We start from the raw sequence: 14678 nt of genomic DNA on the forward strand, positions 1-14678 counted from the left end.
GTGCTTGGTTTACTTTTCTTAAGACTGGCTCTCAGTTGTGTTTTATGGCTCGCGTTTGGGTTGGGACCTAGCTGGGGTTTCAACTTCCCAATCAATTTCAATTTTAATTTGCACAAAATCGAACTTCTGAAGGATGGCGACACAGCATCTCCGAGGACAAATACATGGTCCCAGAAAACGTTATAGCAGTCAAATTGATCCAGGAAAGACCTGCCCGAAGGTTGGAGAAAATTCTCCCCAAAAATCTTATCTTAGTTTCTTTGAAGATGGCAGAGACGAATATGATAGGAAGTATAGTTCCTTCCCGGACACTCTCAAGACCGAAATGAGACTTTTAGCGAAAGACATGTTCTACTTTGGATATGACAATTACATGAAATATGCTTTCCCAGAGGATGAACTTAACCCGATTGACTGCCAAGGAAGGGGACCTGATGTTCTTAACCCGTACGTGTTCCTGCCTTCTCGAAACTGTATCGGCGCACGGTTAGCCTAATGCGGATTAGCTGTCTGGCTAATGATAATGGGCAGCTAATTATCTGTCTGGTTAGCTGGCCAGTTAGCTGGAGATTCATAGTGAATGAAGTATCATGAAATGTTTCAGTTTCTTTATTGACATCTAACGTGACCAGTACCGTAGAAGTGGTTAGCTAGCCACCTTCAGTAGCTACAATGGCAGCATTGACGTTAGATTCCTAGTCAGGGATAGCCAGCAAGATAAATCGGTTTTCTAAAATGGTCCAAACACATTTTCTTATAATATACTGCTAAAGACATTAAATAACATGTATAGCACAAAGGCGTCTGCTAAATACTACAATCATCACCATATAACATTTCCATCTAATGAGCACAGAATGTGTCTGTTTCTTTAAGGTCCAACATCAATATCAACGATGTTTTGGGCAACTACTCTTTGACCCTTATTGATACACTGGATACATTGCTGGTAGGTGATTGTTTTCTTATTATTGTAATATTATTGTGGACAAGTAACACCCAATTCAGACCAATCCGTTCAATATAGTTTAGACTCTAGAGCAACTGGAACTTGTCTGGATCTTGTCTTTCCTCCTAGATTCTTGGAAATGTGTCCGAGTTCCACAAAGCTGTCAAACTGGTGATTGACACTGTGTCCTTCGACAAAGACTCAACTGTGCAAGTGTTTGAGGCCAACATAAGGTTGAACATTATTTCTCATCTAATCTATATATATCTACATCTATAATCTGTAGCTTTATTTTCAAGCTTGTCTTTTTCTCCTGCAATATTCAGGTGACTTACTGGAGACGTTTGTGTAGGCTTTATTTTAATGACAGTTTGCTGGCCATAATGGTTTAGGTTCACTGCATGTTAGAAGAAGGAATGAACTGTAATCTGTAAACCACAGTTTTGACTGTCTCTGGTTCCACTCTGAAAGACAATTCCATTTCCGATATCAGATGGCTGAGGGCTTCAGAGACCAGTGATGTGCAACAAGCATTCATCCCTGTTTGTTTAGCTGTACAGTAATTAACATTAGGATCATTCCCCGGGCTTTTCTCATGTCCCCCTGTCTCATTCTACCTTCTGCCCCCCTCTGTAGGATTCTTGGGAGTCTGATCTCAGCTCACATTCTCTTGACAGACCAACACCAACCCTTTGGAGACGTGAGCCTGGAGGACTATGACAACGAGCTCCTGCATATGGCCCATGACCTGGCTGTCCGACTGCTTCCAGCCTTCGAAAACACTGACACAGGCATCCCCTATCCCAGGGTAAGCACCTGCAGCACAGACCAGATACAATTTGTATCAACTGTGATCAGCTTATTTCTACAGTGTGTGTGTGTGTGTGTGTGTGTGTTCAAAATGATAAATATCTTTACAATATTCCTTTTCTTATCCATAGAAGTACTCTGTTTTCTAAGCTAAACAAGCTAAACAAAATGTCCTGTATGTCAAGAAGGTTGATAGGTGTGGTGGATCGATTTTAAAATGGTGGGTTTATGGCATTGTGGCTGCAGGTGAACCTGATGAAGGGCGTTCCTCCCGACAGTATCAATGAGACGTGCACTGCAGGAGCAGGGTCTCTGCTGGTGGAGTTTGGCATCCTTAGCCGCCTGATCGGAGACTCCACCTTTGAGTGGGTGGCAAGGCGGGCTGTGCGTGCGCTCTGGAGCCTGAGGAGCAATGAAACTGGCCTGCTGGGTAAGGCCACAATCTAGGTTTAGGCTTGTTTAAATACAAAGTTAACTCTCTGAGATGCATCCCTGTGGTAATAATGTAAAGAGAAGTGAAACTGTGGGGTTGAGCTTTCACACCACATTTGAGTCTCTTTCTGCATGTGAAAATGTTATTTTATATAATTTTAACATTATCCACAGAGCTGTTTGAATGCAGCACACAACAAAAACAATACGTTTTTTTTTTTTATGTATGACATTTCATTCAGTGCTGGTGGATATTTGATCAGAAGCTATCTTATGTGTAATTTTGAAGCCACTCACCACTGCTTAGATGGAGCATGTTTACTTCAACAGTTGCTTCTTCACCCATCGACTCATTCATTCAAGGTGCAAGGTGCTTTGGTTGTGTCTATGCATTCAGTACTATTCAGTGTCTATGCATTCAGTATGTTCTTTTCCCATATCTATTTGTTCACGGTTCTTCGTGTCACTCACCTGCCTGTTCATATTACCCCCCCCTTCCTCCCTCCCTAAGGAAATGTGGTGAACATCCAGACAGGCCAATGGGTGAGCAAGCAGAGTGGGCTGGGTGCAGGGATGGACTCCTTCTACGAGTACCTGCTCAAGTCTTACATCCTTTTTGGAGAGAAGGAGGACTACCGCATGTTCAGTGCAGCCTATGAGAGCATTCAGATTCATCTCAGGAGGGGGTGAGTCTTTGAGACAAACTGGGAAATAATCACTGGGAGGTGGGACTTAAGTCTATTCTCTAATGTACCTGCATGTAAGAAGTACATTGACTGTGAGTATGTGGTAGCTAAATCCCCTTTGGCCTTATTCTGGAAGCATTAAAGCAATTAACAGGAAAGAGAGGCGTCAAACAATTCACAGTCTATGTCACTGTGCAATGTCAAGCTTAGCTATGGCTGAGGATGACGGATGCAATTGTGAAGGACATTACTAGTCATGCGCTTGATGAGAGACACGACATGACGTGTCGAGTCACGCTCCGTGATAACACATGTGCATCTCTGCAGGAGGGAGGCGTGTAACGAGGGTGAGGGCGACCCTCCACTCTACGTCAATGTGAATATGTTCAGCGGCCAGATCATGAACACCTGGATCGACTCCCTACAGGCCTTCTTCCCAGGCCTTCAGGTGGGCACCACCTGCCGCAGCCCGACCTCCTTACCTTATTCCTCTTTGTCATCTAACTCCTGTCTTTTCACCTCTCTTTTTCAACCCTTCTCACTTTTACAGTTCACCTCTAGAGATTAGATTTCAATAAGAAGCACAGAAATAATCTAGCTCTAGTTTTGGTACAATAACTGAAGATGTAGCCAACAAATGAAAAAATTGAATGTCAAAAGAACATTATATGTTTTCCTTCTCTTTAAACCCAGTCTTGTTCTTTGGCTCTCAGTTTTTAAAATGTTAACTCTACTCTTTGCAGGTGTTGAGTGGTGATGTGGAAAATGCCATCTGCTTGCATGCTTTCTATTATGCCATCTGGAAGCGCTTCGGAGCACTGCCTGAGCGCTACAACTGGCAGTTGCAAACCCCTGATGTGCTCTTCTACCCACTCCGGCCCGAGCTGGTGGAGTCCACCTACCTGCTCTATCAGGTAAGCCTCCACAGCCGTTCTCTTCCCCTAAAAAAATCAGCACTCCCCTCTCCCACAGGTATAATAACATTTCAGAGCTGTGATGTCAGACTAGAGCCTCTTATTCTATAATTGCATATCAGCATGGGACTTCCTCAAGTTAAACCTGTTTAACGCAGGTGTAGGGTTTCTGTCATGCTAAACTGCTATTACCTGGTTTGTCCAGAGGCAATCATTTACTTTGAGAAAGGAAAAATATCTTTTAGCATTCATGCAGATGAGCCCAAGTTGTACATAGCTATATATAGCTTTCACTGATCAGAAAAATAAACATTCTCTTCCTCATGCAGGCAACAAAGAACCCCTTTTACCTGCATGTAGGAATGGATATCCTCCAAAGCCTTGAAAAGAATACCAAAGTCAAGTAAGTAATATTTTTGAGAAGAAGATGCTTTGTTCTCCATAATCTTGCTTCTTTATGTATGCAAAATGCTTGCATGCTTTTTCTGACATGGTTGGACATTGTTGTCAGAATAAGCATCTTACTCAAAAGAAGAAATTACTCTGATTAGAATGTCTAGTAACGTTCAGAATATCTTGTTCAGCTTTGTTGATAGCACAAAGCTTTGCAGGAATAAGTCTCACAAAGATGCAAATATGTTTTGTGTGTCTGTTCAGCATTTGTTTAATCAAGGTGTTAATTTTGGTCATCAGCTGACTGATGTGTGTAAAGTATGCCAAGTGTGTGTGCTCGACCAATGCTGAAATGTGCTTCTGTCGCCTCCAAACAGGTGTGGCTATGCCACTCTGCACCACGTGGTCGACAAATCCAAAGAGGACCGCATGGAGAGCTTCTTCCTCAGTGAGACCTGCAAATACCTTTACCTGGTCAGTGCTCAGCCTCATCTATGGCCATTCCAGCTTCTTGCCTATCTGTCAAGGACCTGTGAGCATGTAGAATGAATGCATTGGAATATGTGTGGCTGTGAAAAGAGCAAGCATGACTCACAGGTTGTGTGCAGGTATGAAAGAGTGATGCATGGTTTCCATATGTAATGAATGACAGGTATGACTTGTGGATGTGTCAGGCTGTCTGACGGAGGTGTACATATGGATGTACATGTGGATGTGTCAGGCTTTAAATGAATGAACGATTAGATGAATGACTGAGGCTTAATGTGGATATGTCAGGTTATAAATTAATGAAGGACTGAGGTGTACATGTGTATGTGTCATGCTTTGAATGAATGACTGAGGTGTACATGTGGATGTCAGGCTGTGAATGAATGAATGACTGAGGTGTACATGTGGATGTAAGGCTGTGAATGAATGAATGAATGAATGAGGTGTACATGTGGATGTCAGGCTGTGAATGACTGAATGAATGAATGAGGTGTACATGTGGATCTGTCGGGGTTATAAATAAATGAATGAATGACGGGTACACATGTGGATGTGTCAGGCTGTGAATTCGTTTTTGGTTCTGTGGCCCCTGTGGTTCAGCTCTTTGACGAGGACAACCCGCTGCACGACTCCGAGAGCCGCCACATCTTCACCACCGAGGGCCACGTGGTGCCCATTCAGCCACGCTTCCGTGAGCACACCTGGAGCCACCTGCAGTCCTGTGACGGGCCTTGTGATGAGCCTCCCCATCATCACCCCGCCAACACCAGCAATGTGAGTCCCCGGCTCCATGGTGGATACATTCTGGTCTCAAGTCTGCATTGCCGATGTGAACAATGCAGGGGTCAATGTGGTTTCAGTGGTCTTACACTATTACACCCCAGAAACCCAAGCTCAGCAGCAATGTAAACCCCCTTAATGGCTGAGGGAATAGCTTTATTCAGTCATTCAGCTGGTAGAACAGCATGCTAACTGGTAGAAAACGGTACTTATAATATCATGTCCATTGATTTGAGTAGTTACCACGGGAGCCGTTTCACATTTTGGTTCACTTGCATCTTCCACCTGCAGCCTTCATGACCTCCTCTAAATGTAAAAAGGCATCTCCTGTGATATGTTAAGGTTGAGGTTATAATGCACAAGGTTTTGGAAAGGCTCAGGCTGGAGGTGCGACTCTCACTTGGCAAACAAGGCTTTGTTGTTAGCATGACTTTATAACAGTGGTGTTACTGGGCAAATTAAATGATTATGTGTGAGTGAGTGACCTGTTGTGTGTGTGCCAGCAGTGTGAGCGGATCCCAGAGGAGAGGCGCTTTGGCCTGCCTCTTAAAAGTGTCTACATGAGGCAGATAGACCACATGGTTGGCCTGTCCTAAGGCCCCACCCAACCCTCATCTCTGCTGCAGCTGCCTTTGACTCTTCAGGAGAACTCCTTTCTCGTCACAAAACTCGTTTTTTTTATACCTCTTGACTTCTTTTCACCTCACCCTTTTTGTACAAGAAACTAATATATTTTATAACAATCTGCATTTATCTAAGAATTTTGTTTTTCTGTCGGTGATGATTTTTCTTTTACTTGCCTTCTGTTAGACACTCTACAACAGGACATTCTCAACGTGGGACTCAATAGCTTGTTATGCCAAGCCTGCTCTAAAGGGTATTTCTTCTGGAAGAACTGGTTTGGAGTCTCCCAGAGATAAGATCACACAGGATCATTTGAAGTTAGAGCAAGGCGATCATGTTGTGTAATGCAATGCAGAGCAAACATTTTGCACAGAACTACACAGTGCCACGTTATGAAACACAGGACCAGTTCCTTCCAAGAGCTGCGTTTTACAGTGCTAAGAGTTTGTGTTGTAACCGTCATGGACAGCGTGCCTAAACTCGGACAAAACATGGAGAGAAAAAACTTCATGTGAGGACTTTTGTTTGCCAAATTTTTGGGGCCTAATAGTATTTGGCATAAGAATGCCTGACAGTAATTCCAGCCTTAATGTTATTCCAACTGCTTTAGTATGCTGTTCAAGACTCTTCAGTTGCATGCAGTATGTAGCCAACGCCTCATTCATCATCCTAATTATATAGCCATTAGAGGACATATAGCCACTCATGTGATGTATATTTTAGGGATTAACTTGATTTTGAGGTGCATACAGTGGTTGTTAGGTATTCCTCTATCACTCAGGAAGCACAAGGGAAATAAGTCATTAACATATTTAGTTTTAACCCGTTTAACAGTGATTGCTGGAAGAAGGGTATCCACACTGATTGCAGTCAGTGAGCGAAGTCACAGGCAGTACTCTTTGCCCATGCCACAATACCATTAATCTGGGTGGTCACCGTACTCCTCTGAATGTGTGGGGAGGCATGCAAATATTAAGGGTTTGTTATGAGCGTTCTACAAATGGTCTTGCTATACCAGACCTCAGTTGTCATTCCAAATACAGTGCTCACTGTTAAGAGATTTTTGTGTCTTGGGAGGGTTTCTTTGATTCTGTTCTCAACACACATCACAACAGGAGTTGGGGCGTTCTTGTTGAGGTGTGTAGTGTCGGGTCACTGTTTTGTTGCTCTGAGTTTTGCTTGCATAGAGGGGTCTTTGGGACAGGCAGCTCTCCCAAAGGAAGGTCCTTGAACTGCATTCATTCTATGCATTCTAGTATTCTCTGATGGTAAAGGGCTGTATGTCATATAGCCAAAACACAGCACAGTGCCTCCATAGCAGTCATTACCAGTAATGGTGAACTGCACAACCACCTCATTGACATACGACGCATGACATATTTGGTGGTATCATTCTGCATTGACAAGAAGCATGTATGAATTGCAATTGAATGTAATTGTGTGTGTGAATATTTTGTTATTCTTTCAATCTGATGGACCTGACCTAGTAGATGGTGCCTTTCTCTAGTGTCCTCTCTAGAATTCTCCTCAGTGTGCTGGACAGTGTGTAGACTGTAGAGTAGACCGCTGGTGGGCATACCCACATGCTGGGACCCTGAACAAGGCTCAGTGACTTGAAATAAAGCCTTGAAAAGGCATAATAATAAAACTGACCTTTTTTCTTCCCTCAAATGATGACCATGCTAATTTTCAATATCTTTTTGGTAGCACAGCATATAGTTGCAGTTCTTCCCACTGGCATTCTGTGAAGTTTTGCCTGTCAGTGAATCAGTGGTCCATGAGGTTTTTTTTTTCTCTCAAAACAAATATCTGTCTTAAATCAGAGGGCTGCAAAAGAAGTGGAGTTATTGTTAGAAATAGTATCTCTCAGTGTGCGTTGACTATTGGAACTAATTAATGACTAATCTTCGAATAAAAATGGCTAAATGATTGTCAGCCCAACGGTGGGAAATTTTAAAGGACGTTTGTGAGTTTTTGGTGAGGGGTTTATTTTCCTTTTTAACCGATTTAGTCTTTACCTTAGATCATACAGAGTCTGCTGGCCCTGCATAATTCTTCTCACATTGCAAAAAAATAATGGTTGAACCCCTGCTCACATGCTGTGTAAAATGCAGAATGCCTCTTGCCAACTATTCACACAGCTCCGAATGACTGGGCTTCCTCTCCAGATGTCGTAATATGAACTCATGGATGACTAGTCCCCCCCTTTTTTTGGGCTGTTCCAATTAGGTGAGAGGTTCATACTGGTGTATTTGTGGTCTGGCAGCCCTCAGGTGCAAAGGCTGTCAATAAGCTGTGTCTGAAAAAATCCTGCCTTTTTGGCTGTTTGCAAACTGATTTTGCACATCAGAGAGAGAGGAAACTCAGGGATGTATTTTTGTATAAGTACTTGAGGATGTCTTTGGATAATGATTTGTTGATCATGTCTTTTTCTTGTTTTGTCTCAATTCAACATTTTGATCGCAGGCTTAATGAACAGCAAACCGATGTTTGAGTATTCATGTTCCCTTTCACTAATCTGGTGTGTTTGAGCATCTTTTACTGTGTAAAACAAATGTTTCAGGAATCCTCATGTGTACCATCATTTTAATATGCATGCTTTGGATAACAAATGTACATGCAAGGGCATATTAACAATACGTCCAGAAGTATTGCAATAAACTGATTTATTGTTGTGCTAAAGCATTTGTACTGTGTTGTTGCAGTAGTTATAGTGTACCAAACTGTATGTATGTGTGAGGACTTAGTGATATTTTGTCAAGTGGAGATTAATAAGTACAAAGCTGACATAGCTAAATGATGTTTTCTTGGTCCAATAAAACAAATTACACATGAAAAATAGACTGGGGGTGCCTACAGTAGCTTTATTAGACAATTTCCAGGTACAGAACGTCTCTGCGTAACGCAGTGCTGGTGGTTGACTTCTGCATCTCAGAGATGAGAGACGCTGTAGCTCAAACTAGCCTCTTAACGCAGACTTCATTCCTCCTCACCAGATGGTGCCCCATGGCTTCCATGATTCATTGGTATGTTACAAAAGGTTACACAGAAAATATAATTAAAAAGCAGCAGCTTGGATCTCTATTCATGGTTGAGGTTCTGTGCAAAGAGCTTGATTTTGCGTTTTCTGTCCAGCTAAACTACTGTTCCTCTGCATGACGCGGATGCAGCATTCTGTAATGTGTCAATGAAGGGGAGATATATATATATATATATTTAACTTAAATACACTTCACAGTTCCTCCATCAGATTACAAACTGAAGTGCATGTGCAGGTGTTGTTGGTCATTTGGCCATATGTAACTAAGTGATTTCCTGGATTAATCAGGCCCAGTCAAACATTTAAATGAATTGATGAAAAAATCTGAAAAAAAACACCTATCACATACATAGACGTACACTCCTGAAAGAATATTCTACAGATACACCAGTTTCCATTCCACAGTCTATAAGGAACTAGCAGCATTGCTCTCTGTAAATACAACATGTGACCAGTAATGCGTCTTCTGACATTACCTCTCCATCTCATGGTGCAAATAAAGCCTTACGGTTATACACCTTGATGGAAACCATAGTTCTTTGTTTGTTTTGGTGTTTTGTGTCATGTTTCTGTTTGTGTGGATGTGTGTGTGCGTCTGTTGTGGGGGTCTAACAGTGAGATGGTGTCTTCTGACCTCCGTAGGGATCCGTAGAATCACCTAACAGAAAAATAAGAGCAGTTGGTTTTAACGTACTCTCCGTTATGGAAACTTCATACAATGGTGGTATTGCAGTGATTTTTTTCAGCATATGTTGGTTCTACATGACTTTAGTCTCTTGGGGAGATAGGAAGATAGGGTTTTACCTGCCTCTCCCCTGCCTGCCAAAGGTGTGTCCCTCTTTAGAAGAGACCACAATCCTTGAGGTTCTCTTTGATGATAATGTCGGTGACGGCATCGAACACAAACTTGACGTTCTCTGTGTCAGTGGCACAGGTCAGATGGGAGTAGACCTCCTTGATGTCCTTCCGCAGGTTGAGATCAAGGAACTGGAGCTTGATGTAGTTACCAGCATCCTCATAGGTATTGGGACCTGTAGGTAGACATCAAGTTCACTATCTTGAAATGAATCTTGAGTTTTGAGTGCCATTCAAAATGTGTACAAAGTAGGCCATGTCACACACTGTACAGAAATCACTCATAATGTAAAAACACGTTATAAGGTGTATATCCATTATACGATATTATATAAACATTGCATGATGATCTGCAATCATATTGTCTGTTGTGTTGTCTGCGAAGGTTTGTGTTCTAGTGCAGTGTATGTAGTTAGATGGGAGCCATCCAAAATGTCTCACCATCATAGTCAGGGAAGCACATGCTGAGATGGGCCTTCTTAATCTTCTCTACGAAGACATCTTTCTTGTTGAGGAAGAGAATAAGGGAGGTGGCGGCGAAGTAACGGTGGTTGCAGATACTGTTGAACAAGTGGAGGGACTCATGCATTCGGTTCTTTGGGAGGAGAGACAGACAAAAGGGAACTGATGTTTATCAGAGGTAAGTGTGTAAGAGTTATTATCATACTTCATTGGCAACTAATCCCATATATCACATATTTCAAAGATAAATTCCACAGGCTGCTTGAAACTATTTGGCTATAGATTCTCAACAAAAAGGTTGTTATTGTCTATGTAAAAGCTCTAGTCAGTATAGAGCAGGCAGGGGCGCTCACCACTTCATCATCCTCCACCAGCACCATGTCGTAAGCACTGAGAGCAGCAATGAAGATGATGCAGGTCACACCTTCGAAGCAGTGGATCCACTTCTTCCTCTCGGAGCGCTGGCCACCCACATCAAACATCCTGCAGGAGGAAGAAGGAGGTATGTGACTAGTGTGAGTAAGCATGAGTGTACTGAGCTCAGAAAAGTTAGGGGCTTCATATATTTAAGAAAAAAAGGCTTTTTCTAAAAGAACTGATGTTTTCTTGGGGGACTGTTTCATTGCACAAGCAGAGTCATGATTCAGTGCTTTGAGTTTGATTATTGATGTCAGCTCACCTGAAATGGAGGTCATGGTGGGAGAATGTGGTCTCAATGATACCAGTGGTCTTTACTCGAGAACGCAGCACATCCTGCTCAGTGGGCACATAGCCAGGCTGAACTATCCGTTCCAGGTCATTTAGATAGCTGAGAGAGAGAGAGAGAATGTATTTTTTGGGGCCCAGGTTGTATATATAAATATGTGAAATCTAATTTTGACTGTAATTTTTTGGTAAATGTAATGTAATGTTAGTGGCATATTGTGTTCATAATGAATAAAGTGCATCTCAAAAAAACATTTTGTTTTCGCTTTGGGCAAAGGGGCTTTGAAAAACCTACTATCCAGCAGAGTCGTTCAGTTGGTACTCAGATGCCCTGTCGAAGCATGCCTGGATGCCGGTGTCCTTCCACAGCCTGATGATGAGTTCGCCCATCTCCTTTGGCATTGTGCCCTCCTCAATAGTATCAGCCAAGTGCATCAGCTTCCTGGCATCATCCTACAATCACACAAAGGGACATTTAAGCTTCGGACACAAACGGGCATACTACTCTATGGAACCACAATGTCTTCAACATAGAAATGTGAATTTGAAGAAAGGGCTTTGAAACTACTGCTCAAACACTGCACTGTTGTTCCTTGTGATTGGAAATTCGTCACCCAAGTGCTTGCTGGAGGGAGTTCAGGCTTAAGGCTCTGTTAAACGTCTTGAGACAATTTAAATCATTATTGGCACTATGTAAACAAATAACTAAATTGAATTGGCTTTGTGTATGCTATTATAGTATGACAAGGAGCCTGTTGAAGTCTTACTGATGTAGCAGGATCTCCATAGCCCATATTGAGAGTAGTCATGGCCTTCACGATGGCCATGATGGACTGTAACGTGTTGCTGTTGATGATGACAATGAACTCCAAGCACTCTTCCAGGGAGTAACCATCTTTGTGGATAATTCTGTTGGGTACAGATGGATACATGAGTGCAAGGGTTTATAGAAACATCGTCCAGTGTAGTTCAATATTTTGGACATACGTTGTATTTCCAACACACTCACTTCATCTGTTTGACAATGGTGCTCTTGCCTGATTCACCAGCACCTAGAGGTGAAAGAGACAGATTAGCTCTCACTGGTCAATTTATCAAAAGAAAAGGAAGACTGGACACTTTTCAGGGGAAGAGCGCCCTGTTTCAAAATGTTCAAAACACATTTGTGGGCCGCAGCTGAACTATAAAACTATAAAATGTCATCATCATTTATTTTTGAAACAGATACTTATATATTGCAGACACGTTGTCAGTATAATTTGAATGGGAAGCGTTAATATTTTTAATACAGTTTTAGCTGCTCTGCACTGGCTTCCAGTTACATTTAGAATTGATTTTAAGGTATTTCTCCTTATATACAAAGCCCTCAATGAGCTAGGACCAAGTTACATTGCAAACTCCCAAGTCAAATACTTGCCCTCAAGAACACTGCGATCATCTAATGCTGGTTTATTGGAGGGTGCCAGCAACAGCCATAAGAAAATCGGGGATGCAGCCTTTCTCAATTACGCCCAAAAGGTATGGAACACAGTGCCTTTAGATATCAGGGATGCTAGCTCGCTTAACATTTTTAAATGCATCTCTTCACCTTAGCCTTTAACTATCTATACGATATAATGCGATATTAAGGGGATAGATAAACCATATCTTTGCAGTTTTATTCATTTTCTCTCTTATGTTATGGAATTTATGTATTCTATCTTTGCCCTCCATCCCTGTCTTTATCTTTATCTTTATCTTTATGTTTTTATGTTCATTTTATTATTTTATTTTATTTATTTATTTATTTATTTATGTTTATGCACCTATCCCAGTTTGTATGTTGATGTTTATTTTATGTCTATTTTTATGTGGATCACTGTGCATGCTATTTCTCTGCACGTAATTTCTTTGCTGTTAAACACTTTGAGCTGCATTGTTTTGTATGAAAGGTGCTATACAAATTAAGTTTATTATTATTATTATTATTGCCTTTTCTTTTCAAACTGTTTCATAGTCTGATTTTGGATTAATTTGGGTACCACAAGCAAGGCAATTGATATGTTTCTTTCTTTCTTTCACACAAAACGTTTTCATGATCATCATCTAGCACTTGTTTCTCTTTCCCTCCCTCCCTCTTATATGTTTGCTCTTGAGAGGATCACTATAAGAGGCTTGGATCTCATTACTCCTGTCCTAAGCCCCTCACTGATAATGTGTGGGGCTGCCCTCTCCATGCCTGACCCAAATAGGCAGAGAGATAGATCCCTTCTGTAAGTCCTTGATCAAATCTGTGAACATGACACATCCCTGCAGGTGTCTGTAGAGCTGTGATTGACCCTTTGGCACTCCCAAACTCTCACTGACCTTCTTAGCACTAACAATTTTAGGCTTGAGTTAATAAAAAACAACGCAAAACAACAAATAACTCTGTTGTCACATAAAGATCTAAGAAATATAGTTGCATACTGAAATAATTGACATATGAAATTGATATATGAAGTATACAATCTGTTTCCCTTGAAGAAGATGAGCTACCCATTCTTTGTATAACCCTTTATTCTGGGGTTAACACCATGAATTCCAATCCACCCCTATCCCTCCTCATCACAGTGAACCCAGTGAGACTTTACCGAGCAGCAGCAACTTGACCGTCCTGGCGTCAATGTCTGCATCCTCCTTCAGCTTCCTCTCCAGCTCCTTGGAGTGCTTATCCTCTGCGCTGGCTCCAGCCCCCATCTCCACTCAACGAGAGGCGCCCAAAGAGTTGGCCTGGATGAGCTTGGAATCGTCTGAGGAACAAACCTGCAAGCCTGTACCTCTCAGCTGCCTACCGCTGCCTGTAGAGACTGACGGGCAGAGTAAAAGTCCTCCTTTCTCTAAATGGCTTTCGGGTGTTCTGCTGGCCACCTGGGCACAGGAGGCCAATAAGAGGCAAGGACAGGACTCCGACCAGGGCGGTGTCTGTGAAGTGGAGGGGGCACAGGTGACCTCCTCCCAGCTTTAGGAGAATATGCTGCCCTCAGCGGAAGGTCCCTTCAGCGGCTCAACTCTAATCCTGCCCTTCACTCATCTCGCTGGCCTTTATAAGACAGAGGCTGACACATCGAGTACCAGACTACAGAGCTACAAAGGTGGCGGGTTCCATGAATAAAAACACCAATGCCAAACTAACACAGTTACATGCACAGATACATTCACAACTGTCAACTTATACTATCGTATAAAGAGAGAGGGAGGATGTTTTTCACATGTTTAAGAGTGTCTGTTTTGCCATCTTATGTACAGCACGTTAACATGAATAGTAGAATTGAAACCTATTGAAACAAATTGAAATTGCAGCTCTTGCAGTAACTTTCTCTCTGGCTTTCATGGTGAATTATTATGAGTATATTGGTATCAGTATATGGTGTTACTTTTGAGATCCTTAATTTCCTAGCTTCAAATTAAAGAATAAGAATGTCATTGCCCAACATGCTCATAATGAGATGGTTGTGGTTTGCTGTATGGCTAGATCTAGATCTATTCAAAAGCACTCCTATTGGGCTCAAGCTCACTTC

The 14678-nt window shown here is 42.0% G+C and overlaps 2 protein-coding genes across 3 annotated transcripts; one reads left to right on the forward strand and one right to left on the reverse strand.

The window, feature by feature from the left end:
• The first annotated feature begins 261 nt into the window (after positions 1-261).
• On the forward strand, positions 262-6919 carry edem1 (ER degradation enhancer, mannosidase alpha-like 1). Of its 2 annotated transcripts, none has more exons than XM_080846389.1 (12): positions 262-447; positions 877-949; positions 1079-1182; positions 1586-1757; positions 2006-2189; positions 2703-2877; positions 3205-3325; positions 3621-3791; positions 4121-4194; positions 4562-4658; positions 5274-5447; positions 5957-6919. In XM_080846389.1, exons 1-12 carry the CDS (start codon positions 326-328, stop codon positions 6047-6049), a joined length of 1560 nt encoding a protein of 519 aa, XP_080702515.1. In that variant the 5' UTR covers positions 262-325; the 3' UTR covers positions 6050-6919. The 2 variants fall into 2 exon arrangements, with proteins under 2 accessions (XP_080702515.1, XP_080702516.1); XM_080846390.1 differs by having other exon boundaries at positions 5960-6919.
• A 3038-nt stretch (positions 6920-9957) lies between these two features.
• gnat1 (guanine nucleotide binding protein (G protein), alpha transducing activity polypeptide 1) lies at positions 9958-13857 on the reverse strand (the record flags this gene model as incomplete). The annotated part of the gene is made up of 8 exons (XM_080846391.1): positions 9958-10148; positions 10414-10567; positions 10788-10917; positions 11114-11242; positions 11435-11592; positions 11907-12048; positions 12149-12191; positions 13752-13857. The coding sequence occupies 8 exons, from the start codon at positions 13855-13857 to the stop codon at positions 9958-9960; spliced, it is 1053 nt and encodes a 350-aa protein (XP_080702517.1).
• Between the last annotated feature and the right edge of the window lie 821 nt (positions 13858-14678).

The sequence above is a fragment of the Sprattus sprattus genome (genome assembly GCF_963457725.1).
Source record: "Sprattus sprattus genome assembly, chromosome: 10".
Lineage (NCBI taxonomy): Eukaryota > Metazoa > Chordata > Actinopteri > Clupeiformes > Clupeidae > Sprattus > Sprattus sprattus.

Excerpts from the sequence above, each read along its gene's own strand:
- edem1 (XM_080846389.1), top strand. The coding sequence starts at position 326 with ATGAGACTTTTAGCGAAAGACATGTTCTACTTTGGATATGACAATTAC. Across the intron at positions 448-876 it reads GGACCTGATGTTCTTAACCC|GTCCAACATCAATATCAACG; the intron begins GTACGTGTTCCT and ends TGTTTCTTTAAG. Across the intron at positions 4,195-4,561 it reads GAAAAGAATACCAAAGTCAA|GTGTGGCTATGCCACTCTGC; the intron begins GTAAGTAATATT and ends GCCTCCAAACAG.